At 53.4% G+C, this 21,605-nt stretch overlaps 2 protein-coding genes across 17 annotated transcripts in view; one reads left to right on the forward strand and one right to left on the reverse strand.

Moving 5' to 3' along the window:
- On the forward strand, positions 1–11,567 carry KHSRP (KH-type splicing regulatory protein). 4 transcript variants are annotated; one of them, XM_038567553.1, is made up of 20 exons: positions 1–31; positions 173–273; positions 1,825–1,921; positions 2,552–2,590; positions 2,925–2,964; positions 3,980–4,029; positions 4,272–4,343; positions 5,071–5,128; positions 5,445–5,619; positions 5,815–5,913; positions 6,256–6,354; positions 6,485–6,587; positions 7,267–7,367; positions 7,496–7,640; positions 7,721–7,881; positions 7,972–8,081; positions 8,481–8,569; positions 8,676–8,873; positions 9,171–9,248; positions 9,333–11,567. In XM_038567553.1, the coding sequence occupies exons 1-20, from the start codon at positions 16–18 to the stop codon at positions 9,608–9,610; spliced, it is 2,109 nt and encodes a 702-aa protein (XP_038423481.1). In that variant the 5' UTR covers positions 1–15; the 3' UTR covers positions 9,611–11,567. The 4 variants fall into 4 exon arrangements, with proteins under 4 accessions (XP_038423481.1, XP_038423482.1, XP_038423480.1 ...); XM_038567554.1 differs by having other exon boundaries at positions 13–31; positions 177–273; XM_038567552.1 differs by having other exon boundaries at positions 16–273; positions 9,333–9,493; positions 10,584–11,567.
- LOC611724 (adenylate kinase isoenzyme 1) overlaps positions 10,669–21,605 on the reverse strand; it is a 15,056-nt gene continuing 4,119 nt past the window's right edge. For 8 of the 13 annotated variants that reach the window (XM_038567587.1, XM_038567583.1, XM_038567584.1 and 5 more), the window contains 3 exons: positions 13,367–13,561; positions 12,448–12,590; positions 10,845–10,896 (listed from right to left, as the gene is read on the reverse strand). In XM_038567587.1, the coding sequence (XP_038423515.1) occupies positions 12,522–12,590; positions 13,367–13,561 (264 nt within the window). In that variant the 3' untranslated portion in view covers positions 10,845–10,896; positions 12,448–12,521. Of the gene's footprint in view, positions 10,897–12,442; positions 12,591–13,362; positions 13,562–21,605 lie in introns of those variants that run through there. The other 5 variants (XM_038567579.1, XM_038567577.1, XM_038567578.1 and 2 more) reach the window with 5 other exon arrangements.

Consider the following 21,605-nt stretch of genomic DNA (forward strand, 5'->3'; position numbering starts at 1 on the left):
CGGCCCCGCCGCGCCATGTCGGACTACAGCACGGGAGGACCCCCGCCCGGGCCGCCGCCGCCCGCCGGCGGCGGCGGGGGAGCCGGGGGAGCCGGGGGCGCCGGGGGAGGCCCTCCGCCGGGCCCGCCGGGCGCGGGGGACCGGGGCGGCGGCGGCCCCGGCGGCGGCGGCCCGGGCGGGGGGTCGGCCGGGGGTCCCTCCCAGCCGCCCGGCGGGGGAGGCCCGGGGATCCGCAAGGACGCCTTCGCCGACGCCGTGCAGCGGGCCCGCCAGGTGAGGAGGCCGCGGGCCTGAGGGGCGCGCGCGGGCGGGGGAGGGGGCGGGGTCACGCGCGCGCGCGGGGTCGCGGGGGGGGCCGAGGCCGCGGCGGGGTCACGTGGGGGCGGTAGGCGGGGGCTCGGGCCTTCCAGGGTGTCCCCGGTGGGCCCCCGGCGGGTGACCCCCTGCAGGGGAAGGGGCGTGCGAGGGGGCCCCGGAGGGCTGGGACTCACTTTGGGGGGCCCCCACTCAGGACGCCCGGGGGCACGCTTTCCTCTCCTGGGAGCGGAGTGCCCAGCTTCCCGGAGGGGAGGGTCTTGCTTGGCGCTCGCCTCCCCACCGGGGCAGAGAGCTGTTTGCCTCCGGCCCAGCCGCGTCTTCGCCCGTTCCCCGGGAAGAAAGGACTTGGGGATGAAACAGCCCTTCCTCTGGAGCCTGGGAAGGGGGCCCCTTGCCACCAGAGTGGCCGAGCGCTTGGGCGAAACGGGGAGGCTGGGCACCGGGTCTGGGTCCTTTCTGATGCTTCCGGTGGCTTGGAAGCGTGGTCTGTCTGTCTGGGAAGGAGGGGAGGGTCCCACTACTGTGTTTTGAGGCGTGATGGTAACATGGAGGTGTCACATGCTGCTGTGACTGACCTCCCCAGCTCCATCTGCGGCCTCCGCACGCCCTGGAGGGGAGGAGGCCTGGAGAACCGGAGAACTTTGCTGTCCTCCCGGGCAGCGGACCGGCCGGGAGCCGACTGAGTGCGTTCCCGTCGGAGGCTTTCCCGGGGTTGTTCCAGTGCCTCCGGGGCAGAGTGGGAGGTCCCGTTAGGTGAACGCCCTATTCCCCGCCCAGTGTGGTCTAGGCTTTCTCACCTAGGGCGCGGGATCAGCCTCTGCTGTGCACTTGGTCTTGTTGCCCACCAAACTGCCTTGAGGGAGAAGCGGTCGTCACTAGGCGAGCTGATGCTCTTTGTTGGGCTGGGGAAAAGCCTCATCCTGAGAGCTTTGGCCCAAAGTGTTTAAAAAAAAAAAAAAGAAAAGAAAAGAAAAAAGAAAATTAAGAGAGGTGGGAAGATAGATCCTTAACTTCTGGTTTGCGTTTCTTTGGAAAAAACAAAGTGTGATAGTTTCACACATGGATTCTGGTCTTAAATTTTGTTACATTGGGATTATTTGAAGTCGTTCCTCACGTGTCTGGCGTGTAATGTGTGTTTTCAGAAAGGGTCTTTGGATTTGGTGGAATGAAGATTTTAAATGCCTTTAAGCAGACGTTTCTCTAAAAGTCATTCAACGATCGCAAAGATTTTGAGGGGGAGGGAGATAAAGGAAAGTTGTGGTCTCCACCATCCCAGGAGAGCTGGGCCACAGTCACACTTCTGCTTCCCTCATGGAGGCAACCTGAGGGTCCTCCCGAGAGCAGAGCAGTTGCAGACGACGAGGGCACGAATCCCATCTAGAAAGGGAATTTTGAAATTCCTGGATGACTCTTGAATGTTGAGGCCCTCGGGTAGGTTCTGAGAAGTTCGTCTGAGCACCCGTTCGTTGTGGTGGTAACCTTCTGTGCTTACGATTTTGTTTCTAGATCGCAGCCAAAATTGGAGGCGACGCTGCTACCACAGTGAACAACAGCACTCCTGATTTTGGTTTTGGGGGCCAGAAGAGGCAGTTAGAAGATGGAGGTAACTACCTACCTGCTGGGAGGAAGGCCGGGGGTAGAGCGAGGTGCCTTTGTCTGAACGTGATGCAGAGTCGGGGGAAGCCCACTGCCATTTGGTCTTTTAAAACCTCAGCAGCCCCAGCTTTGTTCATTCTTGTTCGGGCTGCCATCCTGGGGTATCAGGTGGCTGAGAGGAGCAGATTGATTGTGACCGGGTCCAAGTTGTAAGTTGTCAAGATTGTTCCTCCCCTTCTGGTTGGCTTGGGAAATGCTCATGGTTTTATCCAAGCCCCACATTAGTGCAGCTTGGCTGGCCCTAGGGCGTGCAGCGCTACCCACAGTAGCCAAAATGATCAGCGTGGGGGATCAGCCAAAACCGGACTTTCCCCCCGTCCCTCCCTGCCCCTGGACTTGAGTGCTGCCATCATTGGTCCTGTTATAAAGGACTTTTTTTTTTTTACTCTAAGTGCTGATGGTAGGACTGGTGGAAGTCTGGCCTCCTTCCTGGTTGGTCCCTGCTACTCTCCTGTCTTGGCTTTGGTGTGGGGGGTGGGGGAGGGAGGCTGTTTGCCAGGCCATGTGGCACCAGCATCAGATTTGAGGCAGCTGTGGGTGGGTGGGTGTAGCATCTGACATCCTCTCTCTTTCACAGACCAACCGGAGAGCAAGAAACTGGCTTCCCAGGGAGACTGTAAGTCCATTGGATGATGCAGGCAGAGGGCAGCTTCAGGGTCTTAAAAGGTTTTTAGGATTTGGGAGCTAGAAACTCTGAGGAGGTGGCACCTGTCCATGGAGGCTCTAGGTGCTTATCATCTGGGGTCTGTGAGCTTTAGGGGTCTCAGAGCCCCTGGAGATTGAGGCAGAGATGGTTGGTGCGTGTGCTGATGTGAGATGTGCTCAGGAAGGCTCAGCCTGTAGTAAGTGCTAGCCACTCCTCGTGCGGGCAGGAGTACTTGGGGGCCAGTAGTGTTCAGGGGCCCAAAGAGGAGCCAGGCCAATCATTGCTTTGAATTTTCTCTCTGCAGCCATCAGTTCTCAACTTGGACCCATCCATCCTCCCCCCAGGTAAGCTGTGATTTGGAGAGCGCATGTTTCCTTGTCTGTCAGCTATCGCTGGCCTTTCTTACTGACTTAGGAGAGCTGTGTCTGTGGCTGCTTCCTTGGCCCCAGAGAAGCCCAGGAAGTATAGGGGCAGTCTTTGTGCCCTGTTGCTGCCTGTGCTGTGGTGGGACACTTAGCAGGAGGGCTGAGGACCAGCTATGGGTTTCTCCTCTGCCTTCTGCAAATGCTTGTTCCCCAAGAGCTGGTGGGGCCTGTGGTTTTTTCCTATTTGCGCACCCCCCCCACCCCCCCCCACCCCCCCACCCCCAGTGACTTCAGTGAATCTGATGTAGAATCTTTCCTGAAGGACCGTGTTGTTTCTTTTTTTTTTTTTTTTTTTTTTTTTTTAATTTTTATTTATTCATGATAGGCACACAGTGAGAGAGAGAGAGGCAGAGACACAGGCAGAGGGAGAAGCAGGCTCCATGCACCGGGAGCCTGACATGGGATTTGATCCCGGATCTCCAGGATCGCGCCCTGGGCCAAAGGCAGGCGCCAAACCGCTGCGCCACCCAGGGATCCCTCTTTTTCTGTGTATATGAAATTTGAAATTGATTTGTTAGGGAGAGGATAGGGAAAAGATACCAACCCTTTTATTTTATTTTATTTTTTCTTAAGAGACCTGAAACGACGGTCAGAATTCTGTCTAAGCATCCAAGCCTTTGCTCTTGCCCTGAGTCAGTGGGGCAGCACTAGTTTGGGGGCACAGTGACCCCAACCAAGTGTCCTGTGGCCTAAATGGGGAAATGGGCCTTGAGAGGTTGAGTGGCTTGCCTTGGGGAGAGGAAGCTGTGTGCTCTTGTCAGACTTTGCTTAGTCCTGTGGGGTCTTGGTCCAGATGTGGTGGGAAGTAGGAGCAGAGGCCAGTAGCACCAAAGACCCCACAGGTGAGGAGCGGTGGCTTCAAGGGGTCTTTTCTAGAGACCCTTCTGTCTCTTTCTTCTCACCTGAGACTGGCTTTTACTGTTTTTTCTTATAGGACTTCAATGACAGAAGAGTATAGGGTCCCAGACGGCATGGTGGGACTAAGTGAGTGTGGGTCACTGTGGGGTGCCCATTTTCCTGCCTCTCAGGGACAGTGTCTTGGGAGCCCCTGCTGGCCCAGAAGCTTTTGGTGTGAGAGGGCCTCCTGTACTTTCCTCTCACCTGTCTTCTTTGGGCTGGGGGCCTGGTGGAGCTCTCAGCAGAGCCAGGAACCCCTGCCTGCCACATAGTCTTTTTAGTGCTGGGGTGCCCTTATCAATCTGCTTTTTCCCTTTTTCTCCATCTAGTCATTGGCAGAGGAGGTGAACAGATTAACAAAATCCAGCAGGATTCAGGCTGCAAAGTCCAGATCTCTCCAGGTATGAGAGCCAGATTTGTGTCAAAATGGTCACAGGGCCGGGCTGGGTTCCTTGCACTTTTTTAAAACAATCACCTGACTGGATAGAAGTGAGATAGATTGGTGTTTATGGAGTGCTTTCTACGTGCCAGGTTCAGGGCAGGATCTTAACTAGTACAGCGTGGTGCCCTGCAGTGTAGCACTTTACAGCTGGGGGGAGGCCAAGGTGGAAGATTGAAGGTTGAGTATCCAAAATTTTGTTCTAGATCTTGCTATAAACTGTTAAGTCCCTATCTGAGGTAAACACCTACTGGGAAACCAGTGGGAATGTGTGAGGCAGGGAGATGCATTCGAAGGAGTGACTTTGAGACCAGGCCCAGGTTTGAATCCAAGTCTGGCTACTCAGCTGCACGTGTCTGTCATCCAGGGGTTTCTGGGGACTTGTTCTAACACAGTGAGGTCTGTAGACCATGGAGAGGATGTGTGTGATCGTCGGTGATGGCAGGAATGGAGTAGGTTTGGGAACTTACCTTCCAGCTCCTCTTTTTCCCCCAAAGTTCCACTTTCTTGACTGACCTTTAGGCTTCCCAGCCTTGGTCTCGCAGCTTCCCAGGTGTTAGTCGTGATTTGTCAGGCTGCTAATGGTGGCAGATGTAGCCATTGTTGTGCAAGTTTTCCCGTCTCCGTGGAAAGCCTTTCTCCAGTGTCCACGGACCTGGGGAGGCATCGACCCTCTCTCTCCTCTACAGACAGCGGTGGCCTGCCCGAGCGCAGCGTGTCCTTGACGGGAGCCCCAGAATCTGTCCAGTAAGTCCCTGGTGGAGCCTGTCATTGTGGTGAGGGGAGCCAGCAGAAGCTCTTTCCATCCTTTGGAAAGTTGGGGGCAACTCCCCCATGTCCCTCAACCCTTGCCCTCTCCAGGGGGCTGTACTGATGCTTTGATTGCCCTGACTCCGAAGATCTGGGAAAACCACCTGAATAGCCCCATCCCCAGGGACGGACCCTCTTTCTCGTCATCTGTCACACGCGCATGTTGGAGTCACCTTCTTCCCTCTGAGCTGGATGGGGCTGTCAGACCTGTTGTACTCTTTCAAGTGTTTGAACTCACTCTTCCCCTTCCCAGGAAAGCGAAGATGATGCTGGATGACATTGTCTCTCGGGGTCGTGGGGGCCCCCCAGGACAGTTCCACGACAATGCCAATGGGGGCCAGAATGGCACTGTGCAGGAGATCATGATCCCCGCAGGGAAGGCCGGCCTGGTCATCGGCAAAGGCGGGGAGACAATTAAACAGCTGCAGGTGAGGGGTGGGATGGAGGACAGAAGCTCCTCCTGTCCCCGGAAAGTCTCCTTCGTGCATCTGTGTGTGTGAACACCCCACCGACTGCTTTGCCAGAGCCTCTTACCCTTTGTGATCACACCTGCCCCCCCACGTGCGCTAGCCCCAGAAAGTTCTTTGAAAGCCCGACACTGACTGTCCGCATTGATTGTAAAGGAGCGAGCTGGAGTGAAGATGATTTTAATTCAGGATGGCTCCCAGAATACGAATGTGGACAAGCCTCTCCGCATCATTGGGGATCCTTACAAAGTGCAGGTGAGAACCCTGGGGGTGACGGGGTATCTAGGGGAAGTGAGCAGCAGACAGGGCTGGACATTTGAGGGAAAGGGGAGAGGTTTTCAAGAGCACTGGCTTGAAGTCTGTGCAGGACTCTCACTCTCATTTTGAGCTCTCCCAGCACTGGACATGGGAAAGAGACCTAAGTTTTGATCTTTCGTTTTTTTATCTGGAAAATGGGGATGCTGGCCATTCCTCCCTCTCGGGACGGCAGGTCAAAATTTTAGCAGGCCCTGGGTGGGCTCAGCGTAGGTCCATGAGGCCTTGGGTCATGGGAGGCTAGGGGAATGGTGTTGGAGGGCGTGCCCTGTGTGTTTGCAGCAAGCCTGTGAGATGGTGATGGACATTCTGCGGGAGCGTGACCAGGGTGGCTTTGGGGACCGGAACGAGTATGGATCCCGGATTGGCGGGGGCATTGATGTGAGTGTGGGCCTCCCACAGTAGTGGAGTGCCATGGGCTGGGCGTGACTCCCGCTCTGGTGGGCAGAGGGCACCAGAGCCACAGGGACAGGACTCGGCTGACCACCCCCCACATCCGTCCCTCCGTCAGGTGCCAGTGCCCAGGCATTCTGTTGGGGTGGTCATTGGCCGGAGCGGAGAGATGATCAAGAAGATCCAGAATGACGCTGGTGTGCGGATACAGTTTAAGCAAGGTCAGGGGCCTGGCCGAAAAGACTAGCTGGGGCGGGGGGGTGGCTGTGTCTACACTTCTGTCCTCAGGATGACTGAGGGTCCACTGCAGATAGCCTGGCACCGTGGTGAGCCCGTTGAGCCTCTTTGTGGTGCCATCGTTACTCCTAGCCAGCAGAATGGGCCTTGTTTCCCTCCTCGAGGGGAAAGCCAAGTGCGAGAGGTGGCGGAGGGCAGACTTCTTAACTTTAAAGGAAAGCTCTTCCTGTCATCAAATCTGTTCTGTTTCCCCCACCAAATGGCCCATCCTGATGGGGCAGCCTGGACTGGATCAAATCACTCTGCCCCAACTCTGGGCTACTGCCAGGCTTCAGTGAGAGTCTCGGAAGTGGTAGGCCCATGGGGAAGGAGGACCTTTCTGAGGTTTATTGTCGTCCTTAGTTTCATAAAATGCATCTGTTCCGGGGGTGCCACCCTGCCCTAGCTGGTCGAGTTTTCTTCTCTGGAAACATGGGCCTCCCCGCAACCCCCCCCCCCCCCCCCCCCCCAATACATGGAGTGTGATGAGCGGCACTTTGAGCCGGAGATATTTCTGACACCTGGCTTGGCATGGTGTCTACCTCGCAGAGGCGGTGTTATGGGGGTTTGGTGTTGTGCTTTTCTTTAAAACTCATCTTTCTGTTCTCTGGTTGCTGGCTTCAGATGATGGGACAGGTCCTGAGAAGATAGCTCACATAATGGGGCCCCCAGATCGGTGTGAGCATGCTGCTCGGATCATCAATGATCTCCTCCAGAGCCTCAGGGTAGGTGGCTTCGGGGTATGCTGCGAGCCGCCCGTGAGGATAGAGGGGACTGGCACTTCCCTATTAGAGAAGTCCAGGAGCCAGGCTAGCTTTCTGTGTTCACTCTCCATTTCCTCCCTGTCTTGCAGAGTGGTCCTCCAGGCCCTCCAGGGGGTCCTGGCATGCCCCCGGGGGGTCGGGGACGAGGAAGGGGCCAGGGCAACTGGGGCCCTCCTGGGGGAGAGATGACCTTCTCCATCCCCACCCACAAGTGTGGGCTGGTCATCGGCCGAGGTGAGTAGGCCCTGCGTGCATACTGCTCCTCACCCGCCCACTCCTCCTGCCTTCCCTTCACTGCTTGTGGCTTCCCATAGGTGGTGAGAATGTGAAAGCCATAAACCAGCAGACAGGCGCCTTTGTGGAGATCTCCCGGCAGCTGCCACCCAACGGGGACCCCAACTTCAAATTATTCATCATCCGGGGCTCACCCCAGCAGATTGACCACGCCAAGCAGCTCATTGAGGAAAAGATTGAGGTGGGGTCAGGGAAGGGTTTTAGGAGCCTAGACCCATCTCCTGTCTCCTCCCACTCCTGAACCAAATTTGTCTGCTTCTGCTTCCTCCAGGGTCCCCTCTGCCCGGTTGGACCAGGCCCAGGGGGACCAGGCCCTGCAGGCCCCATGGGGCCATTCAACCCCGGGCCTTTCAATCAGGGGCCACCTGGGGCTCCCCCGCAGTGAGTATTCCTCTCAGCTTCCTGGGATTTGGGACATGGGGATTGCCGTGCTGGCAAGAAGAGCAGCGGGTCCCATTTTCATTCACCACCAATAAGTGCTGATTGCACTGGTCCAAGACGCAATCCAGCCCAGCCTCTTGTTTCATGCATATTTGTAAAAGATGTCACACGTGTTGACTGTAGTCTCCCCACCTGATAAGCAAACTCATGTATGTTGAATTTGGGGGGACTCTCACATCCTTAAGCCAATGGAGTTTGTGTTCTTCTCACTTTTTTCTGGGCAAGGGGCCTGTGGCTGAGTACAAGCAGGGGGCTGGCCTGGGCCCCTTCCTATTAGCCTTCCCTGCCCCTGTGAAGGAGCAGTCCCGGCTCAATTGTCCTCCCTTTCTTGTCCTGCAGTGCGGGGGGCCCCCCTCCTCACCAGTACCCACCCCAGGGCTGGGGCAATACCTATCCCCAGTGGCAACCACCTGCTCCTCATGACCCAAGTAAGTAAGGCTGCCTGGCTGAGGGTCAGGACAGGGCTTGGGTGCCCCTGTGGGGAGGGCAGGGCCGGCTCCCTGTTCTGCCCTTCAGCCCCCTGCCCTCCTACAGATAAAGCTGCAGCCGCTGCAGACCCCAACGCTGCCTGGGCCGCCTACTACTCACACTACTACCAGCAGCCCCCAGGCCCCGTGCCGGGCCCTGCACCAGCCCCTGCGGCACCCCCTGCCCAGGGCGAGCCCCCTCAGCCCCCACCTGCCGGCCAATCAGACTACACGAAGGCTTGGGAAGAGTATTACAAAAAGATCGGTGAGTGTGGGGCACCTGGGTGGCTCAGTCAGTTAAGCGTCTGAAATTTGGGTTGTGATCCCAGGGTCCTGGTATCAAAGCTACACATCGGGGAGCCTGCCGCTCCCCCTACTTGGCGTGTGTGTGTGTGAGCTCTCTTTTTCTTTTTCTATATGTCAAATAAAATCTTTTAAAAAAGAAAAAAGATCCAATGAGTGGGTGCGGGCCAGTGCCGGGGCTCTGGTCTGCCAGAGGCTGCTGAGAGGCAGCCGCCTCCCTGTGCCGTCCTCTGACCTCCTGATGCCTCCCCCCCTTCAGGCCAGCAGCCCCAGCAGCCCGGAGCACCCCCACAGCAAGACTACACGAAGGCCTGGGAGGAGTACTACAAGAAGCAGGGTGAGCCGCTGGGGTCACGCGGTAGGGGCAGGGCTGGGCCCTCGAGCCCCCAGCTGCACTCGCTCACCCTCTGCCTCCCTGCAGCTCAAGTGGCCACCGGAGGGGGTCCGGGAGCACCCCCGGGCTCGCAGCCAGACTACAGTGCCGCCTGGGCCGAGTATTACAGACAGCAGGCCGCTTACTACGGCCAGACTCCAGGTCCCGGCGGCCCGCAGCCTCCTCCCACACAGCAGGGACAGCAGCAGGCAAGTGGAAATTGCCACCCCCCTCCTCCTCCTTTCTCCTTCCAACCCCCGGCCACCGTCCATCCTGCCTTAGTGGGGAGCGCCGGAAATCCCTTCCCCTGCGGGGTGTGTCCTTGATGCCTGCAGCGGGGGCCGTGTGGCCAGAGGTCTCCGGGAGTCCCCGCGAGCTGGGGAAGTGTGCGCTGGGTCCAGAGGTTAAACGAAGAGGCCTCCCCGCGCCGGCCCGCTTGTTCCTGTGTCACGCTGTCGCGATGCTGGGGGAAAGCGCGAAACAAATACAAGGTGGAACTGTTGAACTGGTGGGTAGTCCTGGGGGTGGGGGGCAGGCCGGCAGCACAGACGGTTGGTCGCCATCCTGGCCGCTAACTCGCTCACTCAAAATCTGGCCACTTGGGAAGAAAACGGATGTGTTTTCCCCTCTCTGCATTACTTTTTTGGGTTTTGTTCTTTGCATTCTTTTATTTTTAACCCCACAATCTTTTCCCCGTGTCCGAGTGACTATGTGTTGCAGGCGGCCCCAGCGTGGGTCGGCCCTGGCTCTGGTGGGCCTTGGGGGAGCTCGCCAAGGGGACCCGCCCCAGGGCCCCTCCCGCCCCTCCTGGGCTCCGCCTCCTCCGCTATCGCGCCTGCCTCTGTGTCCCGGTTTTGTCTGTGAAGTGGGCATGACGATCGCCGCCACCTTCCAACCTACCTCACAGGGGTGTTGTGGGGACACCGTGATCTCTGAGATTGTCATGTTGTGATGCGCCGGAGCACCTGCCTTCCTGAAGACAGAGGGCACCCCTCCTCCCTCCCTGACCCTGAGTGCGCTTCTCTCCCTCTCTTCCCGCTCTGCCTCTGTGGCCCTTGCTTCTCTCCTCCTGGTCTTCATGTCACTCTTTCTCCTCCTCCTCCATCAAGGAGCCAGTCTGACTTCAGCCGAGGTCCCCGGAGCATTTGACTAGACAGTTACAAACACATGGTTGCAGCCTGAGCTCGCCACAGGCTCAGGAGAGGGGCTTCCTGGCCCCCTCCTTGCCGCCGTCCCCTGTCTCCCGCCCCCTCCTCCCCTCCCCGTAGTGACCGATTCCTATCTCTTCCCTCTCCGCAGGCTCAATGAATCGAATGAATGTGAACCTCTTCATCTGTGAAAATCTTTTATTTTTTTTTCCATTTTGTTCTGTTTGGGGGCTTTTTTTTTGTTTTGTTTTTTTTGTTTTTTTTTTTTTTTTCCTCGTTTGTTTGGCGAGAGAGCGATAGCTGCTGTGGGAGGTGCTGGGGAAGCCCTTGCTGAGTGGCTTGGAGGTCACAGCCTGGGCGATGCTGGGCTCTCACTCTCTCGCTCATTCTGTGTGTCTCATGCTTTTTTTCTTTCAAAATTGGGATCCTTCATGTTGAGCCAGCCATAGAAGATAGAATTAAATCTGCCAAAAAAGAAAAAAAATTTAAAATATAAAAAACACAAAAAGCAGACAAAACCTATAAAATTATATATATATATATAAAAATCTCTATCCTTTCCTGAAACTGCCTCTTTCAGGGGAAAGCAATTCATTTTCTTCCTACCACCCTTGGCCCTCTTCATGTTTTTAAAATAAACTTTTAAAAAGGAAAAAAAGTCACTCTTGCTATTTCTTTTTTTTTTTTTTTTTTTTAGTTAGAGTTGGAACATTCCTTGGACCAGGTGTTGCTATTGCAGGCCCCCCTCCCCCCCAGTCGAGCCCCTCGGCCTCTGCTCTTCCTCTCTCCTCCTCCCCCCTGCCTCGCTCGGCTCCCCTGCAGCCCCTCCTGCCCCCCACTCCCGGGACTGGTCTTGGGTTTCAACTGTTCAAGAGGACAAATTGAGAACAAAACAACAAATTGTATGGCAGTTTTTACTTTTTATCGCTCGTTTTTAACTTCACAAATAAATGATAACAAAACCTCCCCGTGTCTGCTGGGTGCCGTCTCTTTCTCTCTTTCTCTCAGTCTCTCTCTCCTCCTCTTCCCCCCTCCCTCCTCTCTCCTTTCCCCTGCCCCCTGTAGAGTTTTGAAGCAGATGTTTGTTTGTTCTTTATAGATGTTGTAAAAGCCTGATAATGGTGATTGGAAATTACAAGCTTTGTGTTGTGTTTTTTCTTTCCTTCCTTCCTTTTTTTTTTTTTTTAAGAAAAAGAATTATAAGAAAAAATAGTTTTCTGCAGGCGCATTGTGCTTTCCTAACCCCCCCCCCCTTTTTTTTTTTGGTTAAATAAAGTGCTTTTTGTCTAAAAACTGCGTGCTGGCCGCAGTTGTGTTCGTAGAGGAAACAAGCTGAAGAGGAACAGGGGTTGGCCAATAAGAATGGGGGGTATGGGCCCCCCAAAGACTGTTCTAGTGTTGCCTCGCAGAAAGGGGAATAGCAGGTTGAGCCCAGGGGGAGTAGTCTTAACCCCATCCCATGTTTCTCCTCTGGGAACATGGGGAGCAAGACACCCAGGAGAGTCCCTGGGGACAGGTGTTTCCATGGACGCAGCCTGCCACCACAGCAAACGCTTGGCTCCGTGTGCCTCACGGGAGTCAGACTGCTCTTGGTACGCACCTGGCTGGGGCCTGCTCTGTCCGTGTGCCCCAAGGTGGAAACCAGGCCTGGTAAGAAATGGCACCAGATCCGTGCTTGGTGGGAGGCCACGGCCTCCCAGGGGTGAGGACAGGAGACAGAGTGAACCCAGGGGCTGATCTCGAGGCCTACTGTATGGCCGGAGTGTTCTTTTGGGGTTTATAGTTGAATACTAATGCAGATCAGGTTTCAACTTGAGAATCCTGGGCTCTCAGGTTTGAAGCAGCACCAAGCAGGAGCCCAGAAAAGCTCAGAGCCCCCTGCCCCACCAGGCTTTCTCTAGCCTTGTAGGAACCTGCTCCTGTGGGTGGTGGCCCCCACTCAGCCCACCCCTGTGGTGCCATGGCCCAGGAAGGGGCTCGGTTTGGGGTCTCCTGGCCTGTCTTACATACCTTACCTCACAAGCCTGTCCCCCTTCTGAGCCCTATGTGTGTTCTGGGATGGGGGGGAGACAGCCCCCAGCCCCTCCCGTCACTGCAGGCTTTCAACGACAGAGCAGCACTTGGCAAAAATGTTTTCTGGAGCTTCTTCTGCCAAGATCTAGAGGAGGGGGAGCAGAAGGTCAGTTCTGAGTCACAGCCCGGACACTGTCCAGCCCTCCAACGCGGGGGAAGCAGGTTTGCGGGCCTCTTCTTACTAAGTGCGGACAAAGAATCGGGAAGTGCGGTGGCAGGTCACACAAGGTGAGGGAAGAGGGAAGTGGGTCAGGAAGGCTGCAGCACAGTGTTATAGGTCACTAAGAGTTGGCCACTCAGCCACACCAGCTGTGCAGATACTGTCCCTTGGAGCGGGCCACAGGGGGCGGGAAGTGTGGGGGATTGCCTCCCAACCCCTGTGGCCCCTGCCCTCCTATCCCAAACTCATTGATCAGTTAAAGCTTGTTCCATAGGACACCCTCATTTTAGCTTCATTTCACACTCCTGCCTTCAGACAGAGACGGGGACAAGCCGGAGGTTTTCATAGATGGGTCACTTTAAGAATTAGGATACCCCTGCTTTCCCCCTGGAGGATGTATATCCCTGCACTTGAGCTGAGCCATGCTTAACCAGTTGTCCTAATCTTAGGTTTTGTAGATGCAGTCAAATGTTTTTAATGTTGCAGTTTGGGAGACAGTCCTTCTGTTTAGACCTTAAATGTCCTAGTGGGAAGGCCACAGCCTGTGCCTATACTGCCCAGTGGAAGAAATGGAATTTCCCAGTGTACACAGTAGGGAAACAGGCCCAGAGAGGTCCAGGATGTGGGCCAAGCCATCACCCTTGTCTTGTTCCCGTGGGGAGTTGGTGGCGGGTGATGAGGGGCAAGCAGGAAGTACCTACATTACAGAGCAGGTTCTTCTGCTGATAGAAGGTCAGGACTGGCTCACACAGCATGTAGTAGGTCTCCAGGCGCTGGCGGATGGCCGACTCACAGTCATCTGCCCTGTGCTCCACCCGGCCCCGGTGCAGCACTCTCCGGACCATTGTATCCATGGAGCAATCAAACACGATGACGATGTCTGGGGCCCGGCCCACCTAGGCATCCGCCAAGGAGGCTGGGTGAGGAAGAGGCTAGAGGGTGGCTCCCTGCCACCCCCCCACCCCACGCTGAGATCAGGAGTCTAGGAGGATTGTGCAGCCCCCTGGGTTCATCTTATTTTTTAGCTCTGAGTTAGTGTTTTAACGTGTTTATTTTTGGGGATAGGTAGGACCTTGGCAGAGCTCGTAAGTAAACACCACTAACAGGGAAGAGTGAAGACTCCCTCACCATCCCCAGCCACCCAGTTTCACCGTCCCTGGAAGCCACTCCTCCTTGGAGTTAGCCTGCTATTTTAGGCTTATACTGTAGAAGTGAATTGCCTCCGATGTCCTTTTCCCTGAATTTTTTTATTTTTTTATTTTTACAAGTGGTGAAGATACTGATTTGCCTTCGACTTCATTCACTTGGTATAATTGGAGGTGGTTCCATATCAGCACGTAAGGAGGTTCCTGAGTATTCAGCTGTATGGATGTACCGTAACTTAGTTCTAGATTGATGGATATTTGGATTGAAATATTCCCTCTAAGATGGATTTAAGCAGTCTTCACTTGCTTTCTTGTTGCCCAGATACTTCACTCACACTGGGTTAAGATACAAGAGTTCCCAGCTCACCTGTACCATTGCTCTGCCCTCCCTGACTGGTCTCAGGAGATCCCTAGATCTCCATGGCTGCCCTCTGTGAGCTCTACCTCCTACTAGTTCCTCCAGAATTTCCTCATGAAATAGACACCAATGGTGCATTAAAAACAACCACTACCACCACCAAGTGAGATTCATTCCAGGAAAGCAAGGATGGTTCAATACAATTTATTGTATTAACATCTGAGGAAAAAGGCATACGGTATCCTCACAGGGCAATTAGAATGTAGCATGCATTCTAGATTTTTATTTTTTTATTTTTTTATTTTTTTTTTTTTTTTTGCATTCTAGATTTTTAAAAGATGCTAAGAATTGATAATTATCTTCAGCCAACATCTTAATGGAAATTTGTTTTCCCACTGAAGTTGGGGACAAGACAAAATTGCCCCACTCCTGCTCCTGTGACATAGTAAGGTATAAGAAGATTAGCTAAGGCAATGAGATGAATCACTTTGAGAAACCTGAATTTGAAAGAAGGGAGGTAAAACCATGTCTGTTTGCAGATATGTGGTTGTATTTCTGGGAAACTCAAGAAAACCAATAGATAAACCAGTGTAGACTTAAGAGAATTTGGTAAAATAATGGGATATAGCATTAACACACAGGTTAGTAGCCTACATCCAGACAAAAGTCACCAGTTAGAAAAGAAGGCCCCACTTACAACAACAAAATGAAACATAATATGCTCAGGCAAAACTTTTTCCAAAAATGTGAAAAGTCTTAAGGACAATCTTTAAGGAACACTTGAGTAAAATTACTCCTAAATGATTCAAAGGAGACTTGAACAAAAGGAAGATATAAATGTGCCTGGATAGGAAGACCACATCATAAAGGTGAGTTCTTAAATCAGTTTATAATTTCAACATGATAACTTACTTAGTGGAACTGGTTGACTCTAACATTCGTGTGCAAAATCAAACGAGTGGGAATGTCCAGGAGAACCTAGGCAAAGAGAGTGGATGGTGAAGGTGGGAGAGGAGGTGTTGAACCCTAACAGATACTAAAACCTAATAAGGATGGGACGCCTGGGTGGCTCAGTGGTTGAGTGCCTGCCTTCAGCCCAGGGCGTGATCCTGGAGACCTGGGATCGAGTCCCTCATCGGGCTCCCTGCATGGAGCCTGCTTCTCCCTCTGCCTGTGTCTCTGCCTCTCTGTGTGTGTGTCTCATGAATAAACAAAATCTTTTAAAAAAATAAAAAATAAAACCTAAGAAGGCTGCCATATCAAAAACAGCAATGCTCAAGGGAACAAACAGATCCCTGGAACAGAGTAGAATCCAGAAATTGACCCAAGCAAATGTGGAAACTTGTTACATGGCGAGGGTGGCATCCCAAATCAGTGGAGAAAGGACAAACTTTCAACTAAATGATCCTGGAATAACTGGATCACAATTTGGAAAAAGGTCATATTGAACCCTTACCTCATTCTAAAAACTAGGATAAGTCCCAAATGGATCCGAGATCTACATGCAAGAAATAAGGTCCTACAAGTACTAAATAAACCATGAATGGTTTCCCTGATAAGCCTAGGATTGGGGGGGAGGGTGTTAGAAATGGTCTTAAAATCCAGAAGAAATAACAAAATATTGATAAATTTGATTAAAAATTTAAAAACAACTTTTGCATGACCATAAAGCAAAGTCAAGAGATAAATTGACAAAGTGGGGGGAAAAATATTTGCAACCCATACCACAAAGGGCTAATAGCCCTAATATATCAAAAGTTCCTAGAAATCAAGAGGAGACCAACAATCTGTCAGAAAAATAAGCCTAAAACTATAAAGAGCACACAAAAGACGTAAAAATGGCCCTCAACCTCACTCATAGCAAGACAAATGCCCATTTCAAACTACCCCAAAACGCTCTTTCACACCTGAGCAGGGTGGCAAACATCCAAAACTTTGGCAACATCTTCTGCTGGTGTGGGTGTGAGGAAAGAATACTCTCATCTATCGCTGGTGGCGATGCAAAAAAAGAGTGGGGACGGCCAGCAAAATGATCGACAGGTTTCTGTTTAATCTCACAAACCCACTCGGAGGAACCTATCGTAAAGATACTAGCAAGAATCTGAACTGCCATGCAGAGGTTGTTCAGTGCGGCATTGCTCGTAGCGGCCCACGACCGCACACAGCTTATTGCCTGTCAATGCGTTGTCCAGCAAGTTATTGTCAATGGGGTATCAGCTGGATAGACGACGGCAGTGCCACGCAATGGAACAGCAGTTGTGAAAGGAAACGAGGAAATCCTCGATGCCCATAGGAGATCTGCGGGATATATCGTAAAGCTCAAAAAAGTGAAGACACGTATATACAGAATGCCGGCTTTTGTGTGAGAAAGATCTCTCTCTTACATACACACACATACACACACACTTTATATCTGCAAAAAGAAACACCAGAAGGACAAACCAAACCAAAAACTAATGAAAATAGTTGCCTATGGGGAAAGGAGGACACAACTGGGGATTAGGGGCGGACAGGAGTGGTTGGAAACAAGCTCTTACTCCGGCACACCTTTTTATGTGGCTCTGACTTTGGGATCATCAAATAACATGCAAATTCAAAAGTTAAATGTAACAAGGCAATCCCCAAATATCCAAAACCAAACCGAAACAAATGTACCTGAGTTATTGTCACGCATAACTACATAGAGAAAATAATTATTTCAGGCAACTCGGTGTTTTTTTTTCCCCACGTACGTCCACAGTGAGGAATAGTATAAGGAAAGTCAGAGCCACAGAGAAATCTTAAACCTCCTTCAGTCGTTTTATTTTTACTAGTTAGTAGTGGTATATTCCCTGGAAACAATTTTGCACCTAATGGAATAATGCAAATGACTACGTTAATGGTTTTAGGAGTCTGATGTTTTAGGGAAAGAGAAGGTGGCATTGTCCTGCTAAGTGTGAACTGGAAACATCAGGATGAACTTGGGATTTTTTTTTTAAAGATTTTATTTATTTATTCATGTGAGATGCAGAGAGAGGCAGAGACACAGCAGGGGAGCCCGACGTGGGACTCCATCCCAGGATCCCGGGGTCACACCCTGAGCCGGAGGCAGATGCTTACCCACTGAGCCCCCCAGGTGCCCCAAACTTGGGATTCCGTCCCCTGCACAAGTGCGTGTTTTACAGCTCTGACCACTGGAAAGGTTTGGAAATGGTGACAACCCAGTGACAATGAATTCCCCTGGCCCCCAGGCCGGACGCCACTGTAAAAGGGCTCCTGCGAGGGAGCGCCAATTCGAGGGCTCAGCAGGAAATGTGGAAGGTAGGGGTGGGAAGTGGGAAGTCAGGCCAGAAACAGAGCGTAGGGGTCATGGGGGGGGCGTGGCCGTGTCAGAGGACACACGTCAGTGAGAAAGGTGCCACCCTGGCCATTGATGGGACAGCTGGCAGGACCACAACAAAGACCACGGAGTTCTGATGAGAGAGAACCAGACGAATGAAGGCAAAAATGACCAACCGGGGATCCCTGGGTGGCGCAGCGGTTTGGCGCCTGCCTTTGGCCCAGGGCGCGATCCTGGAGACCCGGGATCGAATCCCACATCGGGCTCCCGGTGCATGGAGCCTGCTTCTCCCTCTGCCTGTGTCTCTGCCTCTCTCTCTCTAGCTGTGTCTCTATGAATAAATAAATAAAATCTTTAAAAAAAAAAAAAAAAAAAAAAAATGACCAACCTCATGGTCACCATTGGAAGGACCTAGGACACCAACGCCTTAGTCTGAAAAATGGCCCTCGAGGAAGGGAAGCTAAGCTTCTATAGGGCCCACCTGTCTGGTAGGAAGTGTATTTCAGGATAACCCAACAGCCCTTGACGAGGAAAGAGATTTCTTCTTTAGGGAAGAATTCGCACTAATCGGTGTGGGAAAAAATGCCCAGAAGAGAAAAATCGCAAACTGGCAATGTCTATCAGCCTGAATATCAGCACGAATAAAACCAGGAGATGGGAGGTGGAGGGGGCACTTTGCGCCCCCGCTGTCTGACCGGGTGTACTCAGTTGAGGCTCCCGCCACAAAACGCCACGTGTGCATGCCTCAAACAACAGAAACTCTACTTTCATTTTTTAAAAAAGATTTTATTTGGGGATCCCTGGGTGGCGCAGTGGTTTGGCGCCTGCCTTTGGCCCAGGGCGCGATCCTGGAGACCCGGGATCGAATCCCACGTTGGGCTCCCGGTGCATGGAGCCTGCTTCTCCCTCTGCCTCTGTCTCTGCCTCTCTCTCTCTCTCTCTGTATGACTATCATAAATAAATAAAAAAATTAAAAAAAAAGATTTTATTTGAGAGGGAGACAGAGCTAGCAGCAGAGATAGGGAGAGAGGGAGCATGAGCGTGAAGCAGGCCCCCCACCGAGCAGGGAGCCCGATGCAGGACCCCGGGGTCACGACCCGAGCTGAAGGCTGATGCTCCACCGACTGAGCCTCCCAGGGGCCCCTACAAACTCTACTTTCTCACAATCCTGGAGGCCGGACACCAAGATCAGGGCGTCCACACGGCTAGTTCCTTCTGAGGCTTCTCTCCTCGGCTGGTCGATGCCGGCTCTGCCCCGTGTCCCCTCTGTGTGTGCGTGTCCTAATCTCTTCTCGGAAGGACACCGGTCAGATTGGGTCAGGGGCACCCCCTCTCCCCCAAGGACCTCTTTTAACTTGCTCACCTCTTTAAAGACCCTGTCTCCACATACAGGCACATTCGGAGGCCCTGGAGGTGAGGGCTTCCACGTACACATCTTGGGGGACACAGTTCCGCCCATTACAGACCCCTAGCGGAGAGGGTGCCAGTCGGGCATGTGGGAGCCTCCTGGGAAATTATGCAAGACATAAAGTATTGAATCACAGTGCTCTACGCCCAATCCGCCCTGATTCATCTACCACCACGCGGGGGAGGAGCCAAAGCCTGAATGTCACAGGAGCGCAGAAATGTCACAGCCCCAGCATCCTCACAACTGGACGGAAGAAAGGACCCTGCATGCACAACACATACTCCGTTTTCCCACTTTCTCAAGTCCACCACCCGTGTCCCGGTGGACGGACGTTCAGGGGCCTGACTCCTCCCGAAGAGCACACTCGAATACTTGTAAAAGATAATCCAGGGGATCCCTGGGTGGCTCAGCGGTTTAGCACCTGCCTCAGCTCAGGGCATGATCACGGAGTCCCGGGATCGAGTCCCGCGTCGGGCTCCCTGCGTGGGGCCTGCTTCTCCCTCTGCCTGTGTCTCTGCCTCTCTGTGTGTGTGTGTGTGTGTCTCTCATGAATAAATAAATAAAACCTTTTAAAAAAAAAAAAGATAATCCACCCATGGTGAGGAGACAGCAAGGCATCCCGTGCCACCTGACAACTTCACGTCAACGCCTAGGGAGGACGCCGGACAAAGCGGCATCGGAGTCCCAAGCAAGCTCCAGACACACTAGCGGTGGCGACGACATCTACTGGAGAGAGGAACGTGGTGAAGAACGCTTTGCAGCCAGCGAGAGCCAGGCTGTGCCAACTAAGGAGACCCCAAGATGCGGCTTCTTTTCGAGAAACACAGTTGCAAGGGAAACAGAAGCAGCCGAGACGGAAGGAGCACCTGTCTGACGACTGACGACAGGGCAGGTGAGACGTAGGACCAACTACACACTGTCACCCTTACCTAAATCCTCATTACAAACCACTTCCTCTTAAGAAGAAAAGGATGTTGAAGACGCTCACGGACATCTGACTATTGGCGAGTCGTTTGAGGACGCGGAAGATATTAACGTGTGATCGTGGCAGTGTTTTGACTTTACAAAAATCTTCATCTTTTGGAAAATATATACTGAAATATTTTGGATGAAATACACACACACACACACACACACACACACACACACACAACGTACAGAACCCGAATCTGAGCACGTCGGTAGTTAACTCTGCGTGTGCAGAGCGAATGAGGGATAGAGAGGCGAGGTAGGGACCCGTGAGTCCAAGGCAGGAGGGAAGCAAGCAGTGTGGATGCGCCGCCCTGGATTAGGAGACACCGAGCGAGGTGTGGGCCTCGTTTCAGCTGGCAAACCTAACCCCATGGAAATCAAAGGGACGCTCTTCAGACACCGGGGAAACTGAGGTGGCCTGGGTATCAGATGGTCTCGAGGCAGGAACGTTGGCCATGTCGGGAGCGGCTGGGTGAGGGAGCGCCCAGAATGGGCCCCGGAACCTGCTTCAAAGGACACCATCGATCGGCCACTGCGACAAGACGTTCGGGCGCAGATAGAGCACGTGTGGCCAGACCCCGATGACAGTTTGATCCGGGCACCCGGGGATCCCTTAGATCGTGCTGATTGTGCGCACAAGCACGGACACACCTCTCCTTCCCGGCAGGGACAGTGAACGGGACGCGCGTGGGGGCCTTCATCCCCTTGTGCTTCTGAGCACGAGGCTTTGTGGGGTCAGCTTGCACAGACTTTGCACATCCTGGGCCTGTACGCCACTGCCCGTGCTGTCACTTAAAACACCGCATTCCACCAAGTGCCTTTTTCTGCTTCCTGCGGGGCCGGGAGGGGGGCAATGGGAGCACTTTGGTAAAGGGAAAGAGAGCACCGCTTGCTCTGGAGGTAACTGGAAAATCAAAATACGCCGTGATCCCAACAGCCAGCTTGTGATCCTGGACGACCCGCGGAATAAGATGTCACCAGTAGGGGGGTTGGGGACCTGGGTGAATGGTACAAGGCAATTTCCTGTGAGGCTATAATTAACAAAAAGTTTTTTAAAATACATCATTATTTTAAAGTCTTCTTCCGTGAACAGGGGAGTTTCCCTGCAGGTGACACTTCTGGGAGAAACATCGATGCAGAGAAATGGGCGTTTCAGGGCCACTGGTCAGGGACGCTCCAACAAAGTCCGACCTGATTCTAATAATCGGAGCCGCACGTGGCTGTCTGGTTGTCCTCGGTGGGGAGTCCCCGTGGGCTCGTTCGACATAGGCCACCCATCCCCGGGCCTTGGCTCCCGAGCTGTGTTCTCAGACAGGTGCAGGTGTGACTGGTGCCGTCTTGGAAATACACAGGCCGCTGCCTCGGGAGTCAGCCTTCCTTCCCCGTGTCCCCACATTGAGGAGACGCCTGTAGCGTTTCTGTCCACATTCACAGAGGAGGACACTGAGGCTTGGGAGGCCAAGCCTCGTGCGAGTCACAGACGGGGAGAAAGTGACCGAGTGTGACCTGCACGCCAGTCTCGCTGGCTCCAAAGCCAGTGTCTGCACTAGGCTGGCCCACCTCCAAGGGTAACCTTCCCTCCGTGGCTCCCGATTTCCCTGTCTATAAAATGGGGGCGCTGATCTCCCTAGGAGTCCGACACAGCATCCCAGGGCGGCTTCCTCTGAATTTCAGCACCTTGGCCCTCAAAAGGCCCCTGGGGGTGTCTTGAAGGTACACAGAGAGAAGAGCAGCGGCA

This window comes from Canis lupus, chromosome 20 (genome assembly GCF_011100685.1).
Source record: "Canis lupus familiaris isolate Mischka breed German Shepherd chromosome 20, alternate assembly UU_Cfam_GSD_1.0, whole genome shotgun sequence".
Classification (NCBI taxonomy): Eukaryota; Metazoa; Chordata; class Mammalia; order Carnivora; family Canidae; genus Canis; species Canis lupus.